At 31.9% G+C, this 21,091-nt stretch overlaps 1 protein-coding gene across 6 annotated transcripts in view; it reads right to left on the minus strand.

Moving 5' to 3' along the window:
• Positions 1-21,091, minus strand: part of DPYD (dihydropyrimidine dehydrogenase) — an 858,821-nt gene that overhangs the window by 712,790 nt on the left and 124,940 nt on the right. For all 6 annotated transcript variants that reach the window (XM_042952991.1, XM_042952985.1, XM_042952988.1 and 3 more), the window contains exon 3: positions 20,377-20,459. In XM_042952991.1, coding sequence (XP_042808925.1) covers positions 20,377-20,459 — 83 coding nt within the window. The remainder of the gene's footprint in view (positions 1-20,376; positions 20,460-21,091) is intronic.

The following is a 21,091-nucleotide window of genomic DNA, read 5'->3' on the forward strand; positions in this document are numbered from 1 at the left end:
AAGATGGATAAGAAATACTGATGATGCTGGGGTGCCTGGGTCTGACTCCTGATTTCAGCTCAGGTCATGATCTCACAGTTCATGGGATTTGAGCCCTGTGTTGGGCTCCATGCTGATGCTTAGAGCCTGTTGGGATTCTCTTTTTCTCTGTCTTTGCCTCTCCCCTCCTCAAAACAAACATTTTTAAAAATTTTAAAAATATTTCAAACAAAAAAATGTTGATGATAAAAGTTAGGTGACTTTTACATAGTAACCAAGGAAGGCCTCTCTAGGAGGTAACATTTGCAAGAACTGAAGATGGAGAGGAAGCAATGCATGTCGATATATAGGGGTAAAGGGAACAACAAATACAAAGGACACTTTTTTCTCAGATTCCCCCTTTTTCTCGTGTTCTGTGAAATTTGTTTTTATGGTTTGCCTCTTATTGAATTTTCAGTCATGTACAGGAACTATTCGCTGCATAGTAGGTTTTTTTTTTCTTACTCCTTTTCTTAATTGTTTACTTTCTAATAAGTGACAAACATGATTTATTTTATTATTTGACTAGTAGTATCTCATCGTCATGCAAGCAGATTCTCTTTTAATTTCTTTGAGAAGCAGGATATAAATGATAAATAATAAATCAGATTAAAATACATCAGTATGTCAGTTGAGCTTTTACTTCGTTAAGGGTACTATGCCTAATAGAAAAAGAGATGCAAAGAAGCCAGATTGTGGTGGGTTGAGGTATGACTGGGAGGTAAAGGCATGGAATTATACTGTTTAGACTACACACTCCAACAGCTTGGCAGTGAAACGCTTTCCAGATAAATTTGTAGTTGGATACTGCACAATTATATCCATTGGCTTTTAGTGAATTTTTTCTGGCTTTTAAAACTCTTTAATTATGAACATATGAACATAAGCCTTAATTAAGACAAATCTTTCTTTTGCCTGAATAAGAACTACCAATAGGGCAAGACTAAAAGTTTCTGTCAGAACCATTTTAGTCTCCCCATTTAGCAACTATACACTGTGCCATGCTATCAGGAACTGTTAAGCATGTTCTCACACGTTAGAGCTGTTGCTGCTCAAATAAGAACTTAGGCCTTGTACAAGAAATACACAAGGAACCACTGAGTCAGAAGCAATCTCTGCCACTCAAAGTACCATTTGTCCTTTGGATGTCCCACTTATATTACCTCAGAAATTTCTGTTATCAAAAATCCTGACTGTATTGTTTCAAGACTCACTTTCTGACACCCTAGCTTCTGGAATCTTCTCTTTGGTGTAGTTGTCTGAGCTCCCCTACTTATCCTTTTTATCTTGGCCAAACTTTCTAAAACCTAGACCTCTTACCATTAAAAATATAGATGTTTTAAATTTCTACAAATCCATATAATGAACATATTTTCCCTCTTATGTTGCAGTCCAAGGTATGGTCCCCAAATGATTTCAGGTTATTTTTCAAAAGTTCTACTAGATCCTATATCGGTTTGTGTTACAGTTGTTGTTGTTGTTGTTAATTTATACCACCAGTAACATTTTTTCCTCAAATTGAACTGAACTGGCTCATCAAAGACAGTCAAGTAAATAGACATCTATAAAAATCTCAGACAGGCAAAAGAAGCATTTAAATGATTCAAAGTTTTGTTCTTACATGTCTTCAACATACAAGTTTATTAATCTTTTCAAATAAACACATTATTTTCTCAAACCGCAGATATGAAATTATTGCAATAAAAGCAATTAAATATATTAAATGTTGTATAATTGTCTCATTTATATGGCTAAGGTTATTAGCTTATATATGATGTCTTTAAAATAACTCCCATTTGCAGTTACATTTCAAACTGCAGATTTGACGCGCCAGCCAGGAGGAATGCCACAATCCCTGCTGTGCTAAACTTACTGAAACAAATAGAAAAAAATACTTTATTGTGTTTTGTTCCTGTTTTACTATTTTGTAATTGGACTACCCTACAGGAAATACTCTTCTTTATAATATATCACTGAGTTACTATAATAATCTTGTTTCATGCTCTTCCTTTATAGATAACATAAGAATTTCTGAATTATTATTTTACATTCAGGCTAAAAATAGTAGGACAAAAACAACTTAAAAGACATTAATCAAAAAGGTGTTTTGTAACTGCTTATAATGGCAACTGCTCCTAATAACATGATTGAATATACATTTTTGACAATGGAAATATGGGCTCACATACTTATACCAAAATATCTACAAAACTACACAAAAATGGAGAGATGAAAAGCATTTTGAAAAAAATGTGTTTAATTTCTTTTAAATGATAGCAACATATATCCTACTATTTAAAGATGATCAAGTTGTTGGGTTTTTTTTTCTTTTGATTATTAAATAAAATGTGTCTTAAAAACGAAGTCTTCTTCTACACAAAGTAGCCTTGAAATTTATATATGGAGACTATCATTTAGGGTTATACGTAACACTGTTTATATATTATCATGTGTTCCATGGTTAATTTTGCCAAGATTAAAAAAAACCTTTATGAAAGTGCTAATATTTTCACTGAAGAATTAAAAGTGATCTTTAGAAAATACTTGAAAAGCCCACCCCACCTCTCCCTGGATGCCACATGTTAAGATCATCTTTAAAGTGAAAATAACTTTCAATGAAGTTTGTCACTGCAGTAATAAAATTCATTTAAATGGTTTTTAAGCTGGAGTAGCTTTATGAACAATTGTGCTAAGTAGCAATAAAAGTTCATTTCTAGTGAGTAATGAAAAGTCTTATCACATTTTATTTAGAAAAAGAAAATTTGTTAATGTTAAATGTCATTTTCTTAATCTTAATTCTCATTTAATGCAGACATCTTTTGGAGGGAAGTATATATAATGGGATGTAAGATCCAATTTGGAACTTCATATAAATAACACCTGTTAAGTACTATCAGCATTAACTGAGATCAGCTTAGAAGGATACCAAAAGATTTTATTTCACATGAAGACACATACAATTTCTTTAGAAATAGGCACACTTGTGAATATTACTATAACCAAAAGTGGAAAGAAATTAAACAATTTTGTAAATTATATCCTATGGTATGATATCCTAAAACTCATTATTTGTGAGAATTTTAACATCCTATACAAATTCATTAGGAAAAATACATAAATGCATTTATTTCATAAAACTTTAATTAGACACATCCTAAATGTATCTTTGATATTATCTATCCCTACAGAATCTCATTGATATTTATTTTCCTACACCAAAGTCTAAGTCATTTGATTGGGTTCACCCAGGTATAGCATACTCCATGATACAGAACTCTCTCCTGAGAAAAGAAGAGGGAATTAAAGAAATTAAAAGACAACAGGTTGCATATTTTAGTTGTAAAAAACCAACACATTAGGAAAAGTAAGCACTTAAGTGGTCATATAAAAGGCCCAATTAAAACTAATTTAGCTTTGTCTCTTAGGATTTTTAAACCTATACTTCTGAGCATTGAACTGAGTCGACAAGACCAAGTTATCCTTAATTATTCGTTGTTTGACTTGACCAATTAATTCCTATCAAAGCAGTGAATTATTTCACTTACACGTGAGGTAACCTGAACATATACTATTTTGGTTTTGAAAAAGACAAATACTAATTAGACATTTGATAAAATATTTTGTTAAAACAAGCAATGACCTTGTTCTATTTCTATTCATTTAAATAAAATATAAAGTTTTTTTGAAAAATAACACTCATAGAGGCTAAGGAGCTTATTACTAAAAATTACAGACAGTCCTAGTGATAGAGTCAAAACTGGAACCCTGGGAATGTAGGAGACCTACTGAAAGGTGAAGCAATATATTTTGATTTTGAGCAGATGAGTTTCAGGTTCCTGATGAACATTCAAATGTCAATTAAGCCTTAGAACCACGGCTCTGGGGTTCAAGAGAGTGATGTGGCAGATTACACAGATTTAAGGAGACAGTAATATGCAGACTGTGAATAAAGGCAAAGAAAGTAGATTATATCACTAAAGGCATAAATGGAGTGAGAAGAGGAACAGGGATGAAAGTTTCTTCATATTTTAGAGAAAATAATGGAGACAGTGGATTAAATATTCTACTTGAAATGAACCAAATAAAAATCAATTATTCAAAAAACAGATTTGTTTTCTTTAAAGTTACAATGACATGTAATTGCTTATATTTACTCAGGATATAACTCATTACCAAAACAATGTGTTAAGGCAGACAGAGAACCTGAACTTCTAAGCAGAATGTAGGTCACAGAAGGCCAATCAAAGCTCCCATTGCCAAAAATTAGAAAAAGCTAGATAAGCCATAAGTATTGTATTTTTAGAGGCATCAGAGATCTGAGAAAGAAAAACAACAACAAAAAAAATTACACAGCCTAAAGTTCCTGAGAAGTGAGAATATTCTCAAAATGAGTTGAGGAGAAATTATCAGTTTGGTTTTCTAAGAAACTGCCAACCTACCTCCCATGTGGCTGTATTATTTCACAGTCTCATCAGTAATGAATGAGAGATCCTTTTGTTCCACATCTTTAACAGCATTTAGTGTTGTCAGTGTCTTCAGTTTTTGAAACATATATATTCTAACAGGTGTCATGGTATTTAATATTATTAATTTGCCATTTGCTAATTATGTATGATATTGAGCATCTTTCTACATCCTTATTTTCCATTTGTGCATCTTCTTTGGTGAGTTGTATATTCAGATCTTTTGCCAATTTTTTAGTAAGGTTATTTTCTTATCATTGAGCTTTAAGAGAAAATTGTATGTTTTGAATAACAGTCCTTCATAAAATATGTCTTTTGAAAAATTCTTTTTTCCTAATATGTGGCTTGTCTTCTCATCCTGTTGATAGTGTCCTTCATAGAGCAGAAGTTTTTAATGTTAATATGGTGCAGATTATCAATTTTTATTTCAGGAACCATGCCTTTTGATTGTATCTAAAATTCACTGCTAACTCAAGATCATGCAGGTTTTCTCCTATATTGTCTTCTGGGAATTTTCTAGTTTTGCTTTGACATTTAAGTCTATGATCTATTTTGAGTTAATTTTTGTGAAAGGTGTAAGGTCTATGTTTAGATTTTTTTTTTTTTTTGCATGTGGGTGTCCAGTTGTTTCAGCCCCATTTCATGAAAGATTATCGCTTCTCTACTGTATTGCCTTTACTCCTCTGTCAAAGATCAATTTACTATATTTGTGTGGGTCTATATCTGAACAAACTGTTCTGCCCCGTTGATTTGTCTATTCTTTAGCCAATATACCACCTTGATTATTATATCTTTATAAAATGTCTTAAGGTGGGGTAGTGTCATTTCTCTGACATACTGTACTGCCTATTCTGACTCTTTTACCTCTCCATATTAGTTGTAGAATCAGTTTGTGGATAACCAAAAATATCTTCCTGGGCTTTTGATCAGGATTGTGTTGAATATAAAGATCAAGTTGGAACGAAATGACATCTGAACAATATTGAGTCTTCCTACCTAGTAAAATGGAATATCTATGTATTTATTTATTTTCATTAGTTTTATAGTTTTCCTGTACATATTTTGTTAGATTTATACCCACATATTTCAGTTTTTGGATGCTAATGTAAATGGTAATTTTTTTAAATTTCAAATCCTAATCATTCATTGCTGATATTAGGAAAACAACAGATTTTTACACATTAACCTTGTATCTTACAACCTTAATATAATTGCCTATTAATTTCAGCAGGAGCTTTTTAATCTTTTTTTTTCATATTTTCTATAAACAATCATGCCATCTGTAAACAAATAGTTTTATTTCTCCTTTCTTAACCAGTATACCTTTTATTTCCTTTCATGATCTTATTGCATTAGCTAGGATTCTAGTAGGATATTAAAATGGAACATTAAGGGGCACCTGGGTGGCTCAGTCAGCTAAGCATCCGACTCCGGCTCAGGTCATGATCTCCTGGTTCACGAGTTCAAGCCCAGTGTCAGGCTCTCTGCTGACAGCTCAGAGCCTGGAGCCTGCCTCGGATTCTGTGTCTCCCTCTCTCTCTCTGTCCCTTCCTCACTCATGCTCTGCTTCTCTCTCTCTCTCTCTCAAAAATAAATTAAAACATTAAAAAAAAAATTAAATGTAATGTTAAGACTGAACAGCCTTTCCTTATTCCTGATCCTGTTAAAACATTTTTTTAATTAGGGCTTTTAATCTTTTTATTATTTAAAATGATGATTTATACATCCAAAATCATTTTTCAATTATGGTAAAAATGGTAAGGGCAATTAGTCTTATGATAAACTGCGAAACTGTCTTCTAAAGTGGCTGTAAACTTTCCTCTAAATTATGCTATACTTGCATCTGTATAATTTTGATGTTTTTATTTAAAATAAAATTAAATACTAAGTTAAATATTAAATATTTAATATTACTTTTTAAATTAAATATTAAATTTAATATTAAATTAAAATTTTTATTTTATTGATGTATTATTCAGTTCAAAATATTTTTTTTAATATCCCTGTGATTTCTTCTCTGACCAATGGTTATTTTGAAATTTATTGTTTAATTTCTTTTTTTTTTTTTAAGTAGGCTTCATGCCTAGCATGGAGCCCAATGCAGGGCTTGAACTCATGACCCTGAGATCAAGACCTGACTGAGATCAAGAGTCAGACACTCAACCAAAACAGCCACCCAGGCGTCTCAGAAATTTATTGTTTAATTTCTAATTATTTAGGCCACTGTGGCTTAATGTAAGTAAGAGAAAAATTGAGTCATAAAATATAAGGTCAAGGAGATAGTGGAGAAGATCTGGATTATATACAGCTTGGAGGAATTTTTCCCTTTTACTGCAAGGAAGGTAGGAGCTCACTGAGGGGGTATGAGTGGAGGAGAAACATGGAATCATTAATAAAACGATTCTGGCTGCTGTCTGCAGAACAGACTTCATGGAAACCAACTGGAACTGCAATCCTCAACCTTGGTTGCATTCTGGAATCACCCAAGATGCTTTAAAAATACTGGTGCTGACTGTAATCCCACCACCCCAACACACAAGCAATTTCATTTAATTACTCTGGAGTTGGGCTTAGGTATTGCATCATCACAAGATGATTCCAATATGCATTCAAGGTTCTAGGTACCATCACATTCAAACTACATTTCTTGTTATATATAATCAGACAAAATGATAATATAAGTAATAAAAATAATAAATAATAAAAGACATGCAATAATTTAGATATATCTAGTAAATCCTAGTTTGTTCATACAATTACAGGTTACAAACAGCATTTATTAGTATTGATATAAACAAGATCTCTTTCTGAAATAACTATATCATCTATAGGAACATTATTGTGACAAATATATTTGTCATGACCCTTAAATAATGCAGATTTTTGGTGGAAGTACTGAAAGAACAATCAAGTTTCTAAAAATTTCAGATGAACAGAATAATCCTGAATAAATATGAACTACAGTATAAGTCTTATAATAATACCAAAACACATCAGACTTTCATTTTTAATGAAATGACCCAACTCAAGGAATGATCCTCAGATTTCAATTAATGGTAGTGACTGGCTACCCAATGCTTTTTTTTTTTTAATTTTTTTTTAACGTTTATTTATTTTTGAGACAGAGAGAGACACAGCACGAACGGCGAGGGGCAGAGAGAGGGAGACACAGATTCAGAAACAGGCTCCAAGCCATCAGCCCAGAGCCCGACACGGGGCTCCAACTCACAGACCACGAGATGGTGACCTGAGTAGAAGTCGGACGTTTAACCGACTGAGCCACCCAGGCGCCCCTACCCAATGCTTTTTAAGTTATAGGTTGCCTCTCTCTTCCCCCAACCCCCATGTAGCAAACCATAAAACAGATTCTTAAGTATAGAAAACAAACTGAGCATTGTTGGAGGGAAGGTGGGTGGGGGATGGGCTAAATGGGTGATGGGGATTAAGGAGGGCACTTGTGATGAGCACTGGGTGTTGTATGCAAGTGAAGAATCACTAAATTCTACACCTGAAACTAATATTACACTGTATTTTAACTAACCAGAATTTAAATAACTTAAAAAAGAAAAAATAAATTACTTAATATACTCTATTCATATTTAGTCATTTAATAATAATTATGTGTCAAAACCAGTAACCTTTTTCTTAACATTGAAAAAAATCTTATACTTGTTTCTCTATTTTGAAAAGAAGAAATGCGATCTCCAAAACAGCTTTTTCATCCAAACTGTTTAAATTTCAACACAATTCTTACCCCTGGGTGAGAAATGTCTCAAGCAATATTCTCTCACAGAATATGAAATTATAAACAACTTCTAAGGGGATGAAGGAAGAAATGAAATATGGAGGGGAAATATGACAATGACAAATATAATACCAGTAAGTAATTTAACCTTATTGTAAATCATTTTTCTTTCCCATCTTAAGAAAAATAAAAATAAAAAAAGATTTTTCTAAAGTCTCCTGAAAGATAGAGGAAGATATTGGCAAGATTCGTCTGTAAACATAGCACAGATATCCATTAAAAGTATTACCTCTGTGGTCCAATGACAAACACCCATTTCCACTAAAACTTGATGAAAGTTGATATGATGGAAGATTTCAAAATTAAATGACTACTATTATTTCTTCTATTTGCCAGCCAAAATAATGGTTCTTAAAATGGGGAAAAAAAACTATAGGGCTAAAAGTTAGGAAATGTATTAAATTAAACTCATTTTCATAGGAAGCTCTTTGGAAAATATTAAGACTGAACTTAAAACATCAAGAACATTTTTTAAAAAGGGCTCAGAATATCCCATATGGAATCTCACTTAATATTAAAAAAACTTCTTTGTATACTAGAAGATAATTATTTATTTATAATTCACAGATTTATTAAACATCAATTGATTACATTTTTGAAATGAAGGCAATTCCTTACATAGCCCCTTAAAGTATAAAACTTTGCAAAGGAGTTAAAATAACAGACCATGCAACACATCACACTATTTTCAAATCAGTATCAGACATCATGTATGTACTTCAGTAGATACCATGAGTCTTCCATATTTATAAGAATAATTAACAAAGTCAGGTATCACAATGTATATTTTTATAAGTACCATATTGTGGTAAACTAGTGCTAAAATGAAGAGTAACATTATACTGTTTCATAATGTAGATGGTTCTTCAGCGGTTAGTCCACATTTTAACTCTAAACCATAATTATAATGAATTAATGCTAATTGATCCAGTGCCATTGATACCAAGACCTCATGTTGGTTGCACATTGGTGATTTTACAATTGCAATTGGTGAGTTTTCTCTGATTTATGCTTATTTACTTGAATGAGTAATCTAGGAAGTGTCACTTACTCAATTTCAAAGAACAGCCCAGAAATTGGGAAATAAGGACACCTCAGTAAATGTTGTATAGTCATCTTTGTAAATAAAACTGGGAGAACTTCACAGTATTTTTTAGTATTAATTTATTAGAGATAACAAATTCATAATATATTTACCAATAATTTTTTGAAATTTAATTGATTTATGTCAAGTCTGCTCTTAACCAGAGGTCAATAAACTATGACCCATGGGATAAATCCACCTGGTTGCTTGCTTCTATAACAGTTTATTAGAACATAGCCATACCAATGAAGCCACACATATTTGTTCACAAAATGTCTATGTGGCTGCTTTTGCACTACATCAGCATAATTAAATAACTATAACAGAGACTGCAGGAACCAGAAAGCTGAAAGTATTTATTGTCTGGACTTTACATAAAAGTTTGCCTATTTCTGCCTTAGACTATCAAATTGCCATGCTTTGTCTTTGTCAACTGAAGCAACAAATTCAGAAAAAGTAAATCTTACTTACTAGCTATCTTCACCAATTATCAGAATAGGACACTTTTTTCCCCCAAATAAACACAAACCCTCCCAATGGATGTAACTCAGTGTATATCATAATAACCTGTAGAAATACTAGATAAGAAAAGGTATTAATTTTCTAAAAGTAATGTGATGATATATGAGAAATGAGAAGTAGTGTAACTAAACTACAATGTGTACCTTCCAGAAGACTATTACAGAAAAAGAAACAGAATCAGTTATTATTTTATAGTATATGTATAATAAAACCAAAGTAATTAGAATGGGCAATAACAAAATATGCCAATGAACAATAATGTATTATCTATAAACCTATTCTATTATTCTTCTTAAGTTGTAGAAAATGACAAGCATAATTACAAAATATGTATTCAAAACATGTAAACCACTAATTTTCCACTTGTAAAAGCCTGATTCAAAAAGCAATTTACTTTATGGTTTACTTAAGCTTTGCAACTACATTAAAATATGATAGTATATACACAACAGCTTGTTAACAAGATTATCATAACATTAAAATCATAATGTGGCACTTCAATTATGGATACTTAAAATTAAAGCTAATCCTCACAGTACCAATTTTTATCTCCTAAATAATTTTAGCTATTAGCTGCTCATTCAAAGTCTGTATCTAAAATGATAAGCATTCTAGAGTAAGACTTAGCTCTGCACTTTTCTTTCGTAGCAAAACAAAAGCTGTATCCCTTCCTTTCTAGTCTTTAATATACAATCTTAAACTACTAATGGGAAAATACAATTTTTTTTATTTTTTAAGTTTATTTATTTTGAGAGCAAGTGAGAGAGCACGAGTGTGGGAGGGGCAAGAGAGAGGGAGAGAGAATTTCAAGCAGGCTTCTCGCTGACACAGAGCAGGGCTCAAACCCACAAACCATGAGATCATGACCCAAGCCAAAATAAAAAATCAGACGCTTAACTGACTGAGCCACCCAGGTGCACCAAAATCTAATTATTTTTTATCATGGTTAAATTCTATTTATGTATATTGCTGCTAATTTGTTGTTTTAAATATAAACATCCAATATACCAATGATTCATATTTTCTTTTCTAGTTTTATCATTCTAAAGTTACCGAGTAGTCATAAAATGGTAATTATAATTTTATTTTCTTCTACAAATACTCCTTTTAAATAGTGTCTAGCACATAGTAGGCACCAAGTTGAATGAACACATGCTTAGATTAAGGTATAGGCTAACGCATTTTATACATATATAATTTAATTAACCTATGCCTGATTTCATTTGCTGCTGTTTTAAAAAATTTATCATTAAAGATAATTCAGTGTGGTCACCAAATCCATATGTTAGGTGATCAAATGCAGGAACCTACTGTGGGCATAGTAGAATATGTGCCTCTTTATAATAGAAATGACACAGACAAGGTACTCTCCTCTGCATAGAAGAAAAGAGGATACTCTTATAATTTGCTGACTTGTGGGGTACTTTTTAGAGAGATACCTGCTGATCCCTTTAGTGAAAGACAACTTGGAGAAATATAATTATGAAGGATCAAGACATTTGGTTAAAATGAAAAGTTAACACATTGCCTCTGAACCCAATATTGCAGGTCAAACTTTTCATATAGTTAAAGAACAAACACAGATACACACATATACATGGGCATTTATGATTATAAAAATAATGTGTTTATTTTTGAAAACTTTGAAAGCAAAAAAAAATGTTACAAATGTTAAATCATCTGTAATTGTTGATATCATTATATACCATACCCGGAATTTTTAAAAAATTGTATTTACTTTCCATACTATTTAATAATTTGATGATTTTACTAGAAGTATCTTGTTAATGCTTTCTCATTTTATCTTTTATTTTACTACAATGCAAGTTCAATTTTTTTCATACCTTACATTCATCTTTTACATTACTCAAACTCACTATTCATAAATATTTAGGTTGTCTTCCTATCCCCTTTCCCTTTTTTTACTATTATAAAAAAAATTCATTGAATCTTCTTGTACATAAATCTTTGTAATCCTAATAGATATGTCTAAAAAGCATAGAGATCTCCAAATTCAAAGATTTCCTTGACTGGGATGGGAAGATTTAGATAGAAATAGAAATATAGAAAGTATACATTTACATATACAAACATACACATTTACACATATTTAATATATACATACACACAAAAACTTACCTACAAAAATGATTAAATAGAATAATACTATCTTACCTTCAAGTCTTAATCAGATAGACAAAACTACTCATAGAGACGATTTTTTATTCCAGTACATGTAGAAGTACCACTTAAAGAAATAGTGTAGTTTAACCATTATGCTCAGCACAAGCTGCAAATTAATATAACTAAAACATTAATATAACAATAAGCAGCTAAAACAATATCTAGGTACCAGGAGTAACATAACCCTTAGATCAGTTGGTAAACAGTCCCTTTTACCACTGGATATTAACAGAGAAGTGAAATTAAAGATGAACTTTCTAGACTAATACATCTAGAAGTGGAAAACTGGAAAAGACCTCTTTTAAATGTCTCTGAATCTCTTCTTAGACCTGAGTCTTTAATGAAAAATTTAGATTGTTATTTATATATATACCTTCTACCTATCAAAGTCTAATGATTCTAAAGTAAAAACACAAACACATTAAAACAATATTAACCTTTTGACTTAAATAATACTTAGAATGTATTTATACCTCTTAAAACTATTTTCCAAGTTCATATAGTTACATTTTGTTTAACTCTGTATAAATGGCTGTGCTTATGGCACAGCTATAATTACAATTACACACACCAGAAAAAAAGCCAGAAACATAAAGTGTGCAACTCAATATCACCATCTAGTGACAGAATTCCCAACACGTGATGAAGCCAAGCAAAAATGAAAAAGAAATTTCATGTTTGTCCTGGAAGTTCATCTCCATAACAATAATCTAAATATAACAGGTGTCACTGAATAGGTTTGGCTCTGCAAATAAAATACTAACCTCTAATTAGCAATGTTTGTATTCCAAATATGTAATTTATATTTTCACGATAGAAGTATAACCACTAATCTGACCAATCTATATTTTTGTGTATTGTCATTTTCTAAAACCTTCAGACCACATTGTTACCTTTTCTTCTTTATGAACTATATGTACCCATTTCTTTTTCACAATTTGACACTCCCGTTTCTCAAGTTATTCAATTCAAATACCTTCCAATTTCACATATCTATTCAACATGTCCCACTACTGCCTCTGGAACTGAAAGGGGGATAGAGAGACACAATGTTAAAAAGGTTCCACTTTTCCCCTTGATGTTTAGAATTTATTACAGGGTCTAAGACAGGTGCAAAATATGATAATACAGAAATCAAATCACTTTGGCATGATAAGAAGGTTGAATTGGCAGTGATAAGGAGAAAATATGATGAAAAGAAGTTGTGAATTTTACCTCTAAACTCACTATTATCATACTATAGACAGAGATTTAACCTAGAGATGCATTTTTCCTGTCTTTAAAATGTTTTTTTCTTATGTCATCATTTTTAGAAATCATGTACAATATCTCCACATAGCCATAGAACTACAATGAGCTCTGTATAAGTGAGAGACAAGAAATATTCACTCTGGTATGTTACATTCTAAGGCTACACTATAGTTTTCCAGTCAATTCCATTATGTATGACATATGTAAATTCTTTGAAATAATCACTGAAACACCATTAAATGCAAATAACATATACAAACATTGTAATACTTTGTATCATCCTTTTATTGTTTCATAAATTACAAAGCTTTCTCTCCTACATTATTGTTGTTCATCATATCAATCCTATTAAGTTTTTAATCCTATTTTACAAAAAAATAAGACAAAAAAAGATTAATTTACCTAAAATCACAGTTGGAGTCTAAAATCTGATTTTTACCACTTATCCTAGTATTCATATCATATTTTATTCTTTCCATTTTTCCATTTCTTACTTCATTATTTTTTGAATCATTCATGATGTGCTCCTATTATAGAAAATTTAGAACAGAAAATTATAAGCCTGAAAAAAGTATCTGTTCGCCTAGCACCTAAATATAATAGCTATTTTAGTATATTTTAATCTCATCTTCTTTCTCTGCATTCTTTATATTCAGTGGAGATAATGTCCTACATGCAATTTTGTTTCCTGGTATTTTTCAGTGAACATTTTAACACGAGGACTCTTGTGTCACTAAAAACACTGTGGTGAAGATAATTTTAGTATCCAGATAGGGTTAAAGATGCCACAATTCACCATTACATGTGTGTATAATAATATCACATATGTTACACAAATATATGTTTTATAAATATATTTAAGTTTATATATCTATATAAAATCATATATGTGTATATAAATATACACCAAATGCATTATATATATAATATTCATTTCCTTACTTGTTTCCTTAACAGTAGACGATTGGGTTCTATTCAGTTTGTTTACTGTTATATTCTAATAGTTTGAGAAACACATTGAGATTGCCCATAATTTCTAAGTCTTCTGAAATAGATTTATTTCAGGAAGTTAAATTAATATGTAAAAGGTATGTTTGCTTTAAAGCTTTTCATACTTATTGGAGTGATCCTATCCTTAAATGCAGCAGTAACTTCCACCCCTATTGAGCTCTGGGAGTGAGAAATGGCTGTCTTGCCATTCCATTGCTAACACTCAAAAATTTCCTCCCTGCTGAACTGCAGTAATATCAGTAATCAAGAAATTAATACATTTTTTAATGTAACTTAAATTTTGTTGGCCATTACAGTTGAATATTTTCAAAGATTTCTTAATCATACTTTGCCAATTATCCATTGAGCTCCTAATCTTTCTGAATCTCTTAAACACACAGCAATGTAATACGCTGATGTTGTCTTTTAATTTCATGATTTCTTTCCACGAACAGAAGCTTTTTTAATGCAGGCAAAGCTTAGTGATTTCTTCTTCTACTCTTTAGCTTATCATCTCTTTCCCTGTACAAACCTCAAAATAAATAAATAAATAAATAAATAAATAAATAAATAAATAAATAAATAAAACTGTTGCTTCCCATAATCTAGTGGACATTGGCTATTTCATTTATTTCATTTAGTTCTTTGATATACATGAAACATCCTTCAGCACCTGTGTAAATATAAAGTGATTTTTTTTCCAAATAACTAAATAGCTGCCTCTTATACCACTTATTGTGTGATTCAACATGTCCTGGATGATTTGGGGTACCTTATAATATAATAAATTCATAGGATTGTCATAGGAACTACTATCAATACAACCACTAATTAGTTATGGGTAATACATAGAAATGCTAATAAATTTCCATTTTTATCTTAAATCTGACCACATTACTAAATTATTTTATTAATTCCTAGCGTGTTATTGTTGTTAATTCTCTTGAGCTTTTTACATATAAGTCATGCCTTTAGACAGTAATAGTCATTTACCTCCTCCATATCAAGTCCTATTTGTTCATTTTGGTTTTACATCCATTACTGTTATGAAACTAACTTTTACTCTTCATTTTTTGAGAGAGCAGCGTGTGATGTATATGTGATGTGTGTGAACCTGGTTTAGCTTTACCCTAGCCACTCCATTTGATGAAAATTCCATTCATGAGAGACAGACAAATGTCACGTTAGCAACTCAAATATATACCTGTAGGGTGATGCTGTCCAAAGAATAGCCTGTAACTACATACAACCATTTACATTTAGATTAATGAAAGTTAAATACAATTAAATATTCACCTCTTCAGTTACAAGAGCCATAATTCAGGTGCTTAGTATCCACATGTGGCCACTGGCAATCATACTAAACAACACAAACATAGAACATTTCTACTAGAGAGTTTTACTGCAGTTCACAGAAAGTTCTACTGGGCAGCACTTCTCTAGATATCTCCAGGAGCCACAGAACACTGGCCAGGAATGCCGCCCACCCTTCTCTTCTCAGGCACACCACTTTACAGTTCCAACTTACTCTGCTGGAGAAAGTTATTTATAATTTTTAAATCTCAAAATATGTTTCTTTGTGACACACATTTTCCTAAGCCCAATATTTTTTCTTAGGCATCTGGTTAGACTCTCCTCCTTTCTGATTTGATGCACTATTCTTAGAAATCACATCCTTTCCAATGGCTACAAGTATCAAAATACTTAACAAGTCCAAATGTGCACATCAACCCCCAGTATTTTCCTGAGTTGTAGAATTATATTTTCCTTCTGCTTATTGCAAATTTATACGAGTTTGCCACAGCTATCTCAAATTAATCTGAAAACGAAAATATTCTTCCTTAACCCTTTTTTTCTCTCCCTATCCCAATTAATATATATCCAAATATTCAAAATAAAAACATTTGACTTAACTTTAATAAACCTCCTTATTACTTTTATCTTTAGCAACAATTCAACAGATAATTATTGAGTACCTACTATATGATAATACTATGGTAAGACTAAGAATACACAAGAGGGCAAAAGAGCAATCCTAGTTTCATGGAAGTTACTATCTAGTAGGACACACAAATAAATTATAATTTATTCAAAAAGGATAAGAATAATTTAAAACAGAGCAGCACAGATTAAATCAAGGTTATGATTTATTGAGGCTAAGCCACAAAGTCTTATCAGATCTACATTTTAAATACTTCCATATTTCCCAAACACACTCCCCTCTGTTGGGCCTTTATCTTAGTGATGTCACTGATTTCTCTAGCTCTCTCATCCCCTCAACTGCCCCCTCTATTTTCTGCCAAAACAAATTTTAAATCATTTTTTCCCCTTTCTTGGTATTAGCTAAAACCTGATTTATTTAGATCAAATACCTGATTTACTTAGCCTGTACATCCCAGATTAGTTCGTAGCTCCTTGTGTTTTTAACATAGCTGGCTACAGGTCCTCACATCTGGGGTAGGAAGGATGTATGGGAGGGGTCTAAAATGACTTATGAGCTGGGAATACATGACAAAAGAATGTGTTCAAGACTACATGGCAAAGACCAGCCATGAAGAGGGATTGGATGAGATGACAGAAAATTGAGCAAGGACAGAATCCTCTTTCCTATTCTAAGAACTTTAATAAACCAAGTTGGAGGTATATCCAACTTGGTGACAGCCCCCAAACACAGCACTCACAAAATGTCAATCTTCAGATTCCATCCATTTCTGCTCCAGCTTCTCCAGGCTAGACACGCTCAGAATGAGAGCACCACTGCGGGTGTCCAGGGTCACCTGAGGACTGCTGTGGAGGTTAAGCCACTGAGAGAAAAGAATGTTCCCACAGCTGAGCTAGGCCATGTCCAAGGACCAAGAGAAAAGCTACCATGGAATACTGCATCTATCCCTATATTGTATCTTCTTCCCCTCTAACAATTCTACAAAATTCTAATTTTTACATTTAATCCTATCACCCCTTCCTTAAAAATAATGACTTCCTTGGGGCGCCTGGATGGCTCAGTCGGTTAAGCGTCCGACTTCGGCTCAGGTCATGATCTCACGGTCCGTGAGTTCGAGCCCCGCGTCGGGCTCTGTGCTGATGGCTCAGAGCCTGGAGCCTGTTTCGGATTCTGTGTCTCCCTCTCTCTCTCTGACCCTCCCCTGTTCATGCTCTGTCTCTCTCTGTATCAAAAAATAAATAAACGTTAAAAAATAAAATAAAATAAATTAAAAAAAAAATAATGACTTCCTGAAATAATTTACACTCTTTATCATGGCAAGCTAGACTCTATCTAACTAGCCTCCAGAATATGGTAACAAACACATTTCCAGCCAGCCTCTTAAGGCCAGTCCCTATGGTCACCAAAGTTTTCAGCAAATTATTCATACCTGTCTCCCACTGCCCCTTCTCACACTCTGAGATTCTGAAATGCTTACATCATCCTTGCCAACTTCATACTGCTTCATTTCCACCCAAGGATTCTTGACATGGAAGGAGAGATGTTACTGACTCAAAAATTCTGCCTATGTGAGTTTTGTGGGAAAACATATTCAAAAAAAGCTTGAAAAAATTTGCTTTACATCAGACTACTTACTGTTCCTGAAATACATCTTGCACCTGCAGGCCTCCATGACTTTGCTCAATTCTATTCCCTCTACCTGCAAAATTGGCCCTCTTTCAAGGCCTAAATCAAATATCTTACCCTCCCATAGTTTCTTTTTATCGAGACACCCTTCATGTAAGGCAAACATCGATCACAGATTAAAGAACAATTAATTTTTGCCCCTCCATGTTTCTCCTCTTATTCTTAGTAACATAGCATCACAACTTTTTTCCAATGCTTCTATAATCTCACATAAAAAGAATGAGCTACTGCTACATTTCCTAAAGGCAAAAAACAACAGCAAACACAAAAGTGGTGGGCCCACAGTGTACTAAATTGCTGAATGCTTTGGTTACTAAATTATTTAATTGTGTTTAGTGAATCCAAACATTATGAATATGTGTGTGCATGTGCATGTGTAAAATATGCAGCTTATGTAAACAAAGTACATTAAACAGCCATATAATTAAAAGCTGATTTAAATTATCTAGAATACTGCTTTATCTGATAGCATGAGTGATTGAGAGGTTATTCTAACCAGGTAATACTTGTTTTTCTTATTAGTTCATCTCTACTTTTTTAAAAGCAGAATATCCTAGTATTTTCAAAAAAGTAAGTATTACAAAATTTGGCAGAATAATCTCTTCATACACAGTTCTCCCATAATTCAGTTTGATTTTCCTTGATGACAAATTTTCTACACTAATTACATGTCCTTTCCTTGTTCATTATATTTCCCTCAGTCACATCCATTTTCATTCACATTGCCCCTTTGTAATTCTTTCTATGTTTTAGGCCTTCAGTTCTTTTATTCAAAGCTTCAGAGCTGGCATTCTCTTTGTCTTCCTGTGTGTCTATGTGTTTACTTCAAACTGAGTAGATATAAAAATACAGGGAATAACTGTAGCTTTCTAAATACATATTGGTGTACACACTTAATATATTCAAATTTATTATCATTAGCATGTGCAAAAACAATGCCTTCAACTTATAAATGTGGTAGTTTTAGACACAAGATAAAGACTGTATTGAAAATAGGAGTTCATTCATAATTTCTGCATTGGCTTTTTCCACAATATGTTTTATACTTTCTTTTTAATTTATTACTGTTTTTCAAAAACTAACTTTCTGTGAATGTCTGATTGCATTTTATAGGTGCAAATTCTCTATTGTATATTCAGTTCTATTTTTCCCTCTTTTTTTATTAGTGAAGACATTAACAATAAAATAGGCTCACTTGCTCCAGCTGGTAATTTCTCAGTACTAGTAATATATTATTCCTCTTTTTGTGACATCATAATCATCTATACAGAAGTACCATGTATCTTTGTGTAGAAGCTACTGTTTCCATTAAATTTAATTACCTCCCCCTGTGGTTTTAAATAGAAGTGGCTTCAAAATGAGGGCAGCTTCTATTAAATTTAATTACTTTCCCCTGCTGCTTGCACGGTAAAAGGAAGGTTACTAAATGAGAGCAGCTTCTAAACTAAAGTATATGGTAACTGTGTGCTAGCAATAACAAAATTGTACCCACGTTCCCTTCTAGAAAGCCTCATAGGTTTATCCTTTCTCTTATTTTAAATTATTTTTAGCCTTACGATCCTGAAAAAAAAAATGAGAACTGCATTTTAAAAATCAATTGTAGTTTCATAGGCTAAATAAAGGTAAATATACTACTTCTGTACGAATATATTGGAAATTATCCGACTCAAATGGGGAGATGAAGCTCAGAACTTTTAAAATTAATTTCATTTATTGTTTTCTAGCCCTAAGGATGATGAGTTTTATTCCTTACACATTCTTAATGTCTACTAAAATATGGATTTAAAGACTGATTCTTAAAAGTTATTAAAAAGGTATCAAGTCTGGCGGAGATTTCAGAGAAATATTTAGAAACAGAAATGTCAAAAGTGAAAAAAGCAAAAAAAAAAACCAAAAACCAAAAAACAAAAACAAAAATCAGGCTCATTATAGACTACTGTATTTGAAAAAAAGTGAATCTATAAGCTTTAAAATAGTGTGTAAATCAGTTTAAAAATACTATGATATAATCCTATAAAATCTAATAGAATATGAAATTTTAAGTACCTCTTTTTAAATTAAATATTAATTAGGAGAAAATACTACTCAGTTTAACCACCATTGTTCTGTTTATTTTTTTATATTCAGGCAGAATTTAGATGAACAATATTTCCATTCAATCACACAGTTTAGTATAAATATAAAACAAGACACCCCTTAAGCATTTTAAGTAACAAATTAAACATTTACATTTTTTACTGTGCACTGAGGCTTAACATTTATGCAGCTTCAAAACCAAAGTACAGCCTCAAGGGAAGTCTCTCCACTGACAAATTAATACCTTAGAGAACAGAGCTGAATGGTGGCAATGAACTCATTTGTTCCCCCAATAATGAAGAATGACTTTTTCTTTACCACATCTGTGACTGTTGCTATGGTGACCCAGACTTACCTCATTGCTTCTCGGAGAGCTCCTCGCTCACCAAGAGTCGTGTGCTTGATGTCATCAAAATTATTCTCCAGCTTCTCGCATTTCTGCAACATTTTAAAAAATGTATTAATCCTCCAACATCCTGAGATAAAATTGTATCTATGCAATTATGTAAAAATATAATTGATTATATTGATTATGGACTCATGAAAAATATGCACACAACTTTAATTGGGTAGGATTCATTAAAATTGACAGTGTGAATTCAACAGTAACAAAATAAAAATGTCATGATACAGCTATCACAGAAGTCTTTTTACCAATTTTTCAAAATGGAGTAAACAGATTAAATCAATTTTCTATAAACATAGCACAACTTTTAGAGCTTTGAGGTTTGAAAATTACTTCACTAAAATAATCTCAAATATAGCAAAACCAATTTGAATTCAAAAGAGAAAGTCAATAAAAGTAAGTTTGAAATTATAATAAACTGTATAGGATAAATATCTAGTTCTAAAAATATTAACAATTACTTACATGGAAAGATACAGCTCAGCATAAGATAATTATACAACTTCCAACATTTTGGAAACAAAATTTTAGAATAAGATCTTTAAATAACAATTGTGTATATATTTATAAATAGATGTATACATATAGATATGTTTAAAATAAATAAGTCCAATTCTTAAAATTAAGTGACATTATATCATGTTCTTAGCATTACTGAATTGCT

This window comes from Panthera leo, chromosome C1 (assembly GCF_018350215.1).
Source record: "Panthera leo isolate Ple1 chromosome C1, P.leo_Ple1_pat1.1, whole genome shotgun sequence".
In the NCBI taxonomy this organism is placed as follows: domain Eukaryota; kingdom Metazoa; phylum Chordata; class Mammalia; order Carnivora; family Felidae; genus Panthera; species Panthera leo.